General features: G+C 40.7%; 1 protein-coding gene across 8 annotated transcripts in view; it reads right to left on the bottom strand.

The window, feature by feature from the left end:
* FAM13A (family with sequence similarity 13 member A) overlaps positions 1-13,004 on the bottom strand; it is a 120,873-nt gene that overhangs the window by 72,714 nt on the left and 35,155 nt on the right. For all 8 annotated transcript variants that reach the window (XM_085058035.1, XM_085058038.1, XM_085058040.1 and 5 more), the window contains exon 6: positions 147-319. In XM_085058035.1, the coding sequence (XP_084914161.1) occupies positions 147-319 (173 nt within the window). The remainder of the gene's footprint in view (positions 1-146; positions 320-13,004) is intronic.

Genomic DNA, 13,004 nt, shown 5'->3' with positions numbered 1-13,004 from the left:
GCTGGCTTTGGATTCAACAGGAAAAGGCACATTAATTTATCTTCCACCCCAGTATCCTGTCTAAGTGCTCAAAATGCCCAGAGCCAGAGATGCAGGTACAAAACAAAAGAAGAGACAAACATAAAGACAAAAAAAAGAACACTAACCTGGAGAAAAACACATCATTGTTAACGAAGGAGATTTCATCTGCTAAGTCCATCTCCTTCCCACTTGAACCACTGTCTGTTAATCGGAGGTTGACTTGAGGTAGTCCATCTGACTGGCCTGGTTGTGGCAATAGGCACGTTTGGTTGGATCGCTCCACTGGAGGTTTGGTCATCTACAGAAGCAAGGAGAGAGAAAATTGAAATGTGAGAAAAAGAAAGGCCAGAACAATCCTTTCAGATAATCTGTAACTGAAAGACATTCTGTACCAGTGTAAAAACGGCAAAGGTGACAAGGTGCAAAACAGTACTATAAAATACATATAAATCAAACACTCAGTTTGATAAAGACTATTTAAAGAAAAATAAAGGCGTGTCTACTGAAAATGCAGGAGCAAGAACAAAATTAAGAAAAGAAAGGTAAGTGAAATAAACACTTATTTTCTGTACCATAGCAGACAAACTAAAAAAGTTTGCATTGAATTTGCTTCTGACACAACTGGAGAAACAGATGGTAACAGCGACTATATACCTCTTCTCAAATCCCTTCCCACCCATGATATTTGACAATTGATATCAACACGTACCGTAAAAATGCTTAGGGGAGAAGAAGAGCAAGTTCAGAGGTCTGCCCCTCGTTTTAACAGCAAACACTGAATCTAACCTTTGTGATTGTGTTCAGTTTTCTCTTGTGTTCACTTCTGGTTTTAGCCTTTGCAAGATCCCATGGCTGGGAGTTTCACAACATGGTTACACATTGATTAAAATCGAAAAAAAAGGTACTTCTATTTTAGGTATGGTGACATAATCTTTCCCTTGGTTTTGAATTACGAGAACTTGTCAGTAACTGTTCCTTAACTACTTTCCCCATACCGTTCTTGACTTTATACTACTCCAGCAGTGGTCTGTAATCAGACAGAAAAATTTGAGTTTATCTATTTTCTCATATTACAGAAGTCATGCTCATGTATTTGATAATTTTTTCTGCTTTTCTCTACACCTTTCACCTTCTACTAAGTCCTTTCTAAAATACAGTCAGAACTGCATGTGGCACTATATATGAAGGCAGAGTTAGTGGTAGCTTCTCATGAAAATCTAACTTTTTATTTGCTTTCATGATTGCTTAATTCAGAGTTCATCAGTACATGCATTTATATAATCTGTGGGGTTTTGTTTACATAGTTAGCTCATAGTGATGGAAACTCAACTCATCAGTTTTTCAACCAATACTCCTGAAAGTCCTTTTAGCCAGCTTTTTGTTTTTCCTGCCTTGAATACTTTTCTATTATCAGTACATTCAGCATTTTCTAGGTCATTAACAAAGCAGTTAAATAGCACAAATTCCAACAAAGATCCATAAGGGACTTCATGGAAAACCTCTCTCCACTGATAAATCAATCATATCTTTTTATTGCTTTTACTTATTAATCCATAAAAAGTCTTTCCTTCTATGCACAAGATATTTTTGCTTCTTTAGAAACTGCTGACAACACCATTAAAACCCTCTAAAAATTCAAGTGCACTACACTGACTATACCTAGGCACATGTTCACAGCCTCTTCTGTAACAATTTTTTCTCTAAAGAAATAATGCTTTTGCCTCCTAATGACTTTTATTATCCATTGGTTTCTCAGTTCTGCTGCCTGCTGTAGTTGTTACAAATCTGCTGGACAGTAAATCAGAATTTCTAAAATCATTTTGATACCTGGCTTACTCTAAGATTTTTTGTAAAATTAATTTTATTTCTGTTTCTATGTTTTACTCACAGCTGCTTTCAAATGCTTTGTACGTGTTGAAAAGTTTTATGGGACAGAAAGCTGCTTTGTACTGAGCTTTGAAGAGGATAAAATGAAAAATAAAAGATGTATCAGTGCAAAGAGAAATCAGAGAGAGATGTTGAGAGAGTTTCCCAGTTTTAGGCTCTGGACTGCTTGCTCTGAGTAAGATCCTGACTTTGCTGACGTCAATGGGCATTTTGCCTGAAGTCAGGATGTCACCTTTGGACCACTGCTGGTTCCAGCAACGCTCTGTTAGGCCATCACCTGCAGCAGCCTGTGGCTGTTGGCACCATGGGAACTGGGCACACAGCATGTGGACACCAGGCAGTGCCTCTCAGCTGTGCTGTGATTTAAAAGGGGAAAACCATGTCTGTGGGGAACAGGGGAGACAGGGAGCTACATGTTGGCAATGTTACAGGAGAGAATGGCAACAGGAGGCAGCAGGGCCTGGGATCTGGAGGCACTAACCCACCGAAGAGGAGGCCAACCCCCACCTGGCTACAACCTCCTTTCAAGTACGTGCAGAGAGCAATCGTATCAGCCCTCAACCTCCTTTTCTGCAGGCTAAACAAGCCCAGCTCACAAACATATGACCTGCTGCAGACTGAGATGCCTGATGTGGTGTCATCAGGCAGCATTTTATCCCCAGCAAAATCTAGCCACTAAACAAACAGACACCTGTAAATCTTTGTAAGTACATAAAAGTTTCACTTTGGAAGATGACACTAATAAATCCAAGGACAAGCCTACTGAATAGTGATGCTTTGGTTGAAGAAAAAATAATTTGATTTTTGTTTCCTGAAGCTTTTTTCTCTGGCAAAGCTTAACCTCAATTTGCATTTGACAAAGATCAGACTCAGCCTGAAGCAGGTATGCTGTGGGCTGTTACAGAATAGCTACAGGCTCTGGCCCCTGAAAGCATGGGCTCTGCTGAAGTCTGCTACTCTGTAATTTAAAATACACCGTCATTCTCAGCTAAATACACGTAAAATAGCATCAGGTACTACTGATGATCAAAGGGACAAGAAAGAATAATAAAACCACCAAAGAACAGGAAACTACAAGGAAATATTACACCATACATCCTGCATTTGGCTTTCGAGTTTTGTCGAAACTTGACATAACAGTCTCAAAGTTCAGATGCAAGGAACTGTGTTTGTGCAGTCTCTTGTAATAGAGACTAGACAGTTTTATGACCAGTACAAACATGCATCATGATGGGTGTTGAAGAAAGTGCAAGAAAACCTTTCACCTGGAGGTACCAGCTGACCAGTCAAGTGGCATCATCCCACACAACAGCACCACCAAGATTCTTCGTAACTGACTGGGTGCATCATAGGGATGTCTCATCTCCCCGTGAGATGTCAGAAGTTCCTGGGTTCAAAGATCAAAGACAAATATGACATATTCTAAAGACCTGACGTGGTGTGGTGACTAATCTTTCTCTGTTCTTGAAGTGCTTGAGGTGCTCCAGAAGAGTCTGGAAATCTCTGTGCATATGAATCAACATGGTGTTATAGACACATCCTTAGCACAGGTCATCCTGCTTTTCTGAGTACCTCACTCATGTTCTCAAGTAGGAAAAAGAAAAACTTTCAATATCTCAAGCTACGCATGAACATGTAAATAACTGGACAATTTATACTCATTTGAGTTAAGTAATTATGAAGTCTAAATGCAGATCTTTTGGAAGAAACTAGCTGTGAGTTTATATTTAAATGTCATCATTGGAAGGATAATAAAGATATTTCTATAAGGTAATCCTCAAAAAATACACCAGGTATTTAAAACATACACAGCACATTCTTTTATTTAAATGCATTAACACACTACTCCTCCAGACAAGAGAAACTTCCCTCGGAAGCTTGCTTAATGCACAAATGGAATTCTTAAAGTTGTCCACCAAAACAAAGAGGTCCATATTACTTTTTGAAAGGCTTCATACTTTGTCAGCCTAGTGCTCTTTCAACTTACAAGTTGTCTATGTCAATACAAATATCCCACAGAATAGAAAAAGGTACATTTCTTTGCAAAAACCCAGGCATGGCTGAGCGATGCATAGAAGTTTAAAATGCTGGTTTCTTTCTCACTCTAGTCTGAATTTGGCTAGCTACCAGCACAAAGCTTCAATGTCAATCTGTCCACTCAACAGCATTACCTCTGCTTCATGAAGGACTGAGAAATGGCGAACAATAGCCAGCTGTAACTCATGCCTGACAGCTAATCAACCTGATACAACCAGTTCTGCCCAGTCAAACAACCAGGGAATGAGCCATCTGCCAAAGTCACCCACCCTTGGTGTTTGGCCACTGAAACCTCTTGAAAAAGAAACATATTCCACTCCTTTCACACACAGAGCTGTAAGCTCTCTGCCAAAGTTAATGGTAATGACAATGACAATTATACCAGGCCTTGTTTGGAGACACAGGTTTTGCCAGAGGACTTAGGTCATCCTGAAATGCCCCAGGGAATCTAGTGGAAATTCCTGCTGAGACAGCAAATCCCTTCAGGTCATTCAGTGACCAAATCAAGTATTTGTGTTGTACTTGTGTTGTTCTCCAAAATTTCATAATGCAGCCAATTCTCACGCAACACCAGCTCACCACCATTTTACTGCAGTAAGGGACTTCTGGGATGAATCTGTACAGCATAAATCTCCTGCAGCTGTGAGTACCAGATATATTTCCGGCCCAAAGGGCTTTCAAAGGTTGGGATAAACCTGCAGTGAGATTTTTCAGTTACATTCATCTCACACTTCTTATATTATTCTCTCACTTTCTATTCCTATGCTTCAAATGAGGGTCTGATTACCTTACTGGCCATGGCACAGAATTTCTGTGTGCGAGGAAGCAAGTGTCAAAGTCATGGTTTGAATATCATGTGGACTACACTAATAAGGACAAAGATTTTAGAGAGACTGTGAACAACATAATCTGAACATATGTGAATTATGCTGCCATTTTTTTCCATAACAGTACAGCTAAAGGCAAGGGAAGAACTACAGATGTTATCTGTCTGGACTTCTGCAAGGCCTTTGACACACACAGTCCCCCACCACATCTTTCTCTCCAAATTGCAGAGACATAGATTTGATGGTTGGACTGTCTGGTGGATAAGGATTGGCTGGATGGCTGCATCCAGAGAGGAGCCATCAAGGGCTCAATGTCCCAATCAAGACTGGAGACAAGTAGTGCCCCTCAGTACAGCTGTCTTTAGCAGGGCTGTTGTCTTACTTAAAATGGGTTTCACCCAAATACTTCCCAAAACATAAATTCTATTCACAAAATAGTAAAATGTAAAAATGTCACTAAAAACCACAATGATTCATCACTTCTCCTACCACCTACAATATGGATTTTAAAACCACATAGGCATATTATAGTTGTGAAGTTCTTCTCAATTTAAAGATGCCTCATCATCTTAAATTACTGACACCAGGAGACCAAGATCAACAGCTCTGTAATCATTACAGATTTAACAGAGTCAACACATACTTGAAAAATAATTCAGTTACCAACTCTCTTCCACACTCAGAACCAAGCCTGAAATCCTTCCTCGATTAACTGCAATACTGAAATCACAAAGTCACAATAAATACAGTCATCCTTACAATAAGTACAGCTGCCACTGCCAAACTCAGATTTATCTTACTCTACTCATATTTTTAGGCATTGGATGACTAAAACACCTCCTCTGCACTCTGCTCTTCTCAGACATCAAAATTACAAACTTGATGCAACCCTAAAGTGTATGAAGATTTAAAGTTCAATAAAGTTCTGCTGTTTTATGCAAATTCAGATGTGTTAATGAGAATGAGATTCTTTGGAATCAAAGAGCTGAGTATTATCTTCCTTTAAACCAGATCCTGCTCCTGCTTGTCCAACTTAATTTCCTTTTATGACAAGGTAACTCATCTAGTTGATCAAGGGAATCCTTTGGACTTCAGTAAAGCTTTCAATGCTGTCTCTCACAGGATCCTTCTGGAAAAAATGTCCAGCACACAGTTGGATAAACACATCATGTGATGGGTGAGCAGTTGGCTCATGGGTTGGGCACAAAGGGTTGCAGTGAATGAGGTGACATCAGACTGGTGACCTGTCACTAGTGGGGTTACACAGGGCCCAGTCTTAGGCTCTGTGCTCTTCAACATCTTTATGAATGACTTGGATGCAGGACTTTAAGGAATACTAAGTATGTTTGTAGAAGACACTAAACTGGCACATGCTGTTGACTCCCTCAAAGGCTGGAAGGCCCTGCAGAGAGACTTTGACAAATCAGAGAGCTGGGCAATCACCAGCCATGTGAAGTTCAACAAGGGAAAGTGCTGGATTCTGCACCTGGGATGGGACAGCCCTGGATGTACAGACAGACTCGGGAAGGAGATGCTGGAAGGCAGTGCCACAGAAAGGGACCTGGGGGCCCTGGTTGATGGCAAGCTGAACCTGAGTCAGCAGTGCCCTGGCAGCCAGGAGGGCCAGGAGTGTCCTGGGGGGTATCAGGCACAGCATCACCAGCTGGGCAAGGGAGGGGATTGTCCTGCTCTGGGGCAGCCCCACCTCCAGTGCTGGGGCAGCTTTGGGTGACACAATGAAATAAAGATATAAAGATATTAGAGAGCATCCAAAGGAGAGCAATCAAGGTGGTGAAAGGCCTGAAGGGGAAGCCTTATGAGGAGCAGCTGAGGTGACTTGGTCTGTTCAGCCTGGAGAAGAGCACACTGAGGGGAGACCTCACTGTAGTCTACAACTCCCTCATGAGGGGAAGAGGAGGGGCAGACACTGATCTCTTCTCTGTGGTAACAGGACCCAAGGGAATGGCCTGAAGTTGTGTCTGGGAGGTTTAGCCTGGATATTAGAAAAAGGTTCTTCACCCAGGAGGTGGTTGGGCACTGGAACAGCTCCCCAGGGAAGTGGTCATAGCACCAATCCTAAGAGAGCTCAGGGAACATCACCACAGCCTCCACATTTGACCAAAGCCACAGTGAACAGCAGAACTGCTTAAATGCTTGAAAGTAAACACATCAAAGCTTTGCTAAGTCTGCTTGATTCCAGAGGTATGGAGCCAGCAAATGCTCTCAGAAAGCCTATGAAATTCAAGCACAGCTATGCAAATATAGCATTTCTAGCTCCAGAGGTAGTTTACGTGTCACTGGCTGTGAATCCCATAATTTTGTTTCAGTAAACTCTCAAGGTTAAAATCATGTCTCTCATAAACCAAAGCAGATTCAGCGAACAAATTCCAAATTTTCCCTGAAGGCTAAACATTAAAACTGTACACTCCAGATAGATGTAATCTGAACCCAAAGCTATCCTGTCCTAGCAACATCCAAAATTAAGAAATCAACCCAGTAGTAAGATTATCTCCAAACCTATGACTCTCCATAGTACACGCACAACATGAGGCTGTTGAAGAGAACCAGCAACACCTCAAGGCCCTTTTTTCGGCAGGAGGTCAAGCACATTTATCTATTTACACTCCTGCCCTGTGAGCTCTCCAGGCAGCATTGTCAAAATGCTGCAAGTGTGCAACCTGCACGGGCTGTAGGCCAAAAAGCAACAAGATGTAAGGGCCTTCAGGCAGAAGATACAACCAGCTCTCAGCAATGGCTGATGGCTGCCTGGCATCTGTTTGCCAAAGGAAATGCAGGGCAGGCAATATTCTGAACTCAGGTGAACAGAGCTTTATCCATATGGAAGGGAAAGAGTGGGATTGATGTAGACTTTGCAGATCAGGGACCTAGGAATCTCAGTGAAAGGCATGTTGAGGACTCCCTCGTGGACTAAATAAGTATAAAAAACTCAAAAGCAAAGCAAGCATGCATGCCTTCATACTGGAGAGATACAATATCATCTCTGTGCAGCAACAAACCTTATGGCCTCTTGAGAAACATAAAAATCCAGCCTCTGTCACAACCCTGAATGTATCCCAACAAGGATACTGGAAGTTATTTGCATCCAAATCCCAGTGCTCTGACTACACTGCTGGGACACTGCTCCTCTTGGAATAACTTCTGCCTTTCATTCACTTTGGAGTCTCTTAGCTTGAACAGATGATGCATCAAGAGTAAGAAGCACAAATATGGCCCGATGACCACAGTCACAGGAGAAATGCAGGAATGAACTTAGAAGGCTGACTACGGTCACAATTTCTGCTCTCAGTTTCCCCACAGGGCAGACTTTCTGCTCATGTCTGCATTCACCTGCCCATTTAGAACTACATAGAGAGCAAGAAAAATTATGGTAAGTTACTCTAGTTACAATTGGCATGATTTGATATTTCAGTATATCCTTAAAATAAATGTCACCTCCAGTGAAGGAATCCTAAAGCAGATGTAACTACCTGCTGTGCTGTTAAAGGGCAAATGTTAATGAGCTCATCAAAAGCCAGAGAACAAAGGTAAGTAAGTACAGCACCCACTTAAAGCACCCACTACATGCCTCCATCATTCCTGTTGGCTAACTGTTTGAGGTGTAAACAAGTAAGTGTTTGCCAAAGGATTTCTTCATTAGAAAAATGTGAAGCTGTGCCAAAATTCAGAGCTGCTCCACTGAAGTCCATGTAAGTAGGTTGGAAAGTTTCAAACAAGCTGCTAAGAAACCTTTCTCCATGTATGGCGCTTCTCCTGTTCACAGCATGACAATGAATTACACAGTAATGAAAGAATTTGCTGCCTAGAAGACACTGCTGGCATTGGCTTGAACTGTGCTATATCCCAGAAAGTGCAGGCAGATTCTTCAAGGCAAACAGATTAGTTTTACCTCTGTATTTCTCCTGCCCTGCATTACCATATGGCCAACTCATCAACCAGGGAACCTGAACAACTGAAAAGACGACTGTAAAGGCTGACTCCAGCTCCAACTCCTCAATCCCTTTTCCTTCTCAGCAACAAGGAATGCTGTTTACAAACTCTGTAATAAAAGCAGGTTCAGGCCTTAGGAATTTTGAACAGAGGTGGAGCAGCACTCTCAGGCATACCAATAAACTGGCACTAAACGTGCCTAAGCTCATTTTTATGGCCCTCTGAATCAACACTGGGTAATATAGATAAGCTGAGACTCCACTAGAAATTCCACTAGATCACGTAACAATCCAGCAACAGAAGGACAGGAATGATCCTGTTCTTGGATTGTTCACCTCTGAACTAGAAAACAAGTTAAAAATACATTCTGTACTCTAACAGAACCTTCAAGGTGATCTCATAGGTGTTTTCTACCTCCCATTTTCGTGGCATTGCATCTTCATTACAACTACACCTCCAATTATAAATATAAGTCATCACAGACCAATGACTCAAGTGAATCACGTAGGTGTGTTAGATCAGATTCTTCTGTCACTTGCTAGCAAAAGCTAGAAATCAACATTCCTGCAGTTAATGTAGGACCAGGCTTGCCACTGATGGAATACTATAAAGAGAAGTATCCAACAGTCAGGGATTTCAGGAATTATGCTGTACAATAACTGCTTTTATTGTGTTGAATAGAGATGAAAAATGAAAACAGAAGTGCATGAACTAAAAGCAGAAAACCCTCTGACAGCACACTGTTAACTACTCAGTCATGGATTCTGTAACAGCACATGTAGACTCATGTGTTTTAGTATAGAAATGCATTTAATTTGCACAAAATAATACTTCCAAAGGAGCAGGAAATCCATATACTGGGAACACAGCAAACAGCAATAGCTAATACCCTATTAAACATTAACCTCCAGAAGTCTCCTAAATGCAGGCTCTGGCAAGAGGTCTTAATTGCACTGGGCAGAATGCACACAAATATATTTTTCTGGTTCTCTAGGAAAAGATCTTATTTACAGTTTATTCCAAGACTTGCAAATCTCCTGCCCCTTCACTGCTGTCCTTCAATTCATGCTGGTTTTTACATGGCAAACATTACTGTAAGATCATATGAGTCCTCGTACAAACTGGCTGCTTTCCCTAACTGTACAGCACAACTTTATGTTAATTAAAGTAAGGGGATGAACTCACCACCATTAAAATGAAAGATGCAAGTTGAAAGACAAAACCTACTGTCAGTATCAGGCAGGCCCAACAGTCACATTTTCAGGATGCCTAAGTTCCTAGGCTACTTGGAAAACTTACAAACAAACAAAACTAGAATCTCAAACACAGTTCAAGCTGAGAATCCACTGCTGACAATGTTTTGTTCTTGCATATTAGCTCCTGAAGGACTGGCAATGTGTTTGATTTTATCCTTTAAAATCTAGAAGGTAGAAAAAACGTGCTCATTTCCAATATCATGTCGTACTTCAGTAACTAAGTGCATTTTGGAATATATTTTGTTTTTCTAAACATCTTGGGGACTTGGAGATCAAAACGTTAAGTCAATTAAGATATTTTTGACCATAGTTAAACTGAGTCCTAACTCTACTAGTATAGATTGAATAACTGTACGTGTTCAGAAATTTGACTTTTGCTCTCAGAACACTCTTTGGTACTGGGATTCAATAAAGCTAAGTTGTAATTTGCAAATGCAAGTATTTAAAGTCAGGCACTTGCATTCCACACAGAGTAGTAAAACTGACAAAATTTAGTCAGGTCACACTTGCAAGGACTTCAAAGCACTTCTCTGTCTGCATTTCTTTTAAGGAAGTAAGCAATTACACCAACCTTTGTACATGCATTAAAAAAAAATAACATTATTACATTACCTATATGAATTTCAGTGCATCTTTGAATTACTGAAGCTGGAGAATTCTTTGAGATTTCTGTTTATTCATTTTTAGCATTTTTTGTGAAATTCGTGAAACAGTGGGATGAGATATGTTGTGCTTTAAGCCTGATTTCCCATAAAACCAATGGCATGGCTCCTGTACAGCTGAGATAAGTGAACTTGGAGCCACAAAATTACTAGCATGGAGAAGTACTACCTGAGCATCACTCCTCTAGAACATTACTAATCTCCAGAGAATGCTCTAAGAAATATGGCTTATTAGCAATTGCACACATTCCATTCTCACATGAAGAAAAATCTCCAGTGCAGCATATTGGACACAAAACAAACTTTGCTTGGTCAACTGTGTGTACTCAACAATCAGCTTTAACTGTTTATACTTGGAAAGTTACCCAAGCCCTGCTTACTGTCAATAGCTGCCAGCAACCACCTCTCCATCTCATCCTCCCCAAAACCTGCCCAAACTAGAGTACCTGCAAATCATCACATCAAGTCCCACCAGCAAGTCTCATCACAATTACTAAGGGAAATTTTCTATTCTCAAGAGTACTTGGGCCAAAGTAAATACTCAGCATCTGCACAGGACACTGTCAAATCCCAGGTTTTGAACTTTAAGTTGCTTTAATGATTTTCACACAAAAATTGAGAAGATCACAGGCAAAGCCAGAGAACATTTGATTTCCTAACTTTGACAGGCAATATTTATTGGCAAATAGTGCAGTAAGAAGTCTACTGTCATAAAACAAAGCTTCTTGGTCATCTCCTAGATCTGCAAATGTGGCAAATTTAGAGACCTGCAGGTCCTCCTAACCTTACAAGAACCTTACAGTAATAAACTGTAGTGGTTCCTGTATCCACTGCCATTGTTAAGTAAGAAGGATTCATACAGCATACTGAATTGTGCAGTCAGGTTAAAGTCTTTTGTATTTGTAGCTTGCTACCACACTAACAAAGACTTTAAATGCATCTGATTATGACTGCTTAAGGAAGGAATTAGGAAATAAATAACTACTAAAAACATTGCTTATACATTGTGCTGTGTTTTAAGGACAACAATAAACTTATTTGTTGATAACATGATATTCCAAGTTATCTTTGGAACAATCTCATTATTAATGCCGTGCTCATCCTTTCTTTCCTACTTGATTTAATAATTAATCTGTTTCTGGTCTCACAAACTACATAATCAGATGAAACTGGCCTGTGGGATTCTCAGCTCAAGTTTTAAATGTGTCTGGAAAGCATCAGATCTATTTTTCAGCCTTAATACATAAAAGACCACCTTAATAAAAATAGAATTTGACTATTATCAATATGAAACTTTTTCTTAATTAAAGCACAGATTAAATCTTTTTACAGAAACAAGGAGTCAGAGTCCCTTCTGCAATAAAGAATGTGCCACTCTGACTTCACCAAAATATCATCCAATTTACTTCATCAAAGTGTTTGGCCCAAAAGTGTGCCCCAAAAGAGGAAAGCTATTATATGGGATTGGTCACTGACTGTGCAGAGGCTTTGACAAAAAAACCAGTTCTTGTCAGCATAGTGATTAGGGCTGCAAATACCAGTGGCAATTTTTCATCAGGAAGAAACCCCCCAATCACCATGGTAGCTTGCAGGGGTCATGGATGGTGGAGACAAGAGGGACTGCTCAGTTCAAAGAAAAAAACACAGAAAAAACCAAACCTGGTGACCTTCAAATGACACTAGTGAAAGCCATGTTTACAATAAACAAAAGGAGTCAGTTCTTCATGTGAAAGGAAGCAATATGTTGCATACTTTTCCAGATGATATGTTGGAAACAAAAGGCTTACACACGTGCAAGACAGACACAAGACAATTACTCTGGACATCACTAAACACACAAACCATATCAAGAGCAGGAAAACTTCCGAGAATAGTCATCTATTGGTAGAAAAAAATGGAGGAAACACCTTGCTGCCCTATCCTTCTCCTTCCTTGACATCTACATATGGGCAGTGTTGGAAGCAGGACACTGGGCTAGACGGATCCCCAGTCTGAGCCAGCACAGCCACTCTTATGTATGATAAGCAGCCATTAAGAGGATTATTCTGTGAATTCCATGCTGCAAATGATTGCAGGAATGATGCATTAGCTGATTGCATCTGGAAAGACTGCAACAGCTGACTCTTTAGTGGGTCAGTAGCTGTACAGCACAGAGAAGGAATACTCTGTTTCCCTCCATGGAACAGTGCAATGCAGCCTTTGCCTCAGGTAGGTGTCACCAGGGTCACACCTGCAGATTTTCTTAAGGCTACAATAGTGCTGTGCATGGAGCAGTGCAAAATCAGCAGTGGATTTAAGAGTCCCTGGTTCTCCCTTCATTTGATGTTGGAGTGGCAAGTACGCCATCCCCTGTACTATGTTCCCTG

Source organism: Lichenostomus cassidix, chromosome 4 (genome assembly GCF_008360975.1).
Source record: "Lichenostomus cassidix isolate B80296 chromosome 4, HeHo_3.0, whole genome shotgun sequence".
Taxonomy (NCBI): Eukaryota; Metazoa; Chordata; class Aves; order Passeriformes; family Meliphagidae; genus Lichenostomus; species Lichenostomus cassidix.
This window is presented reverse-complemented; position numbering and strand designations above follow the sequence as displayed.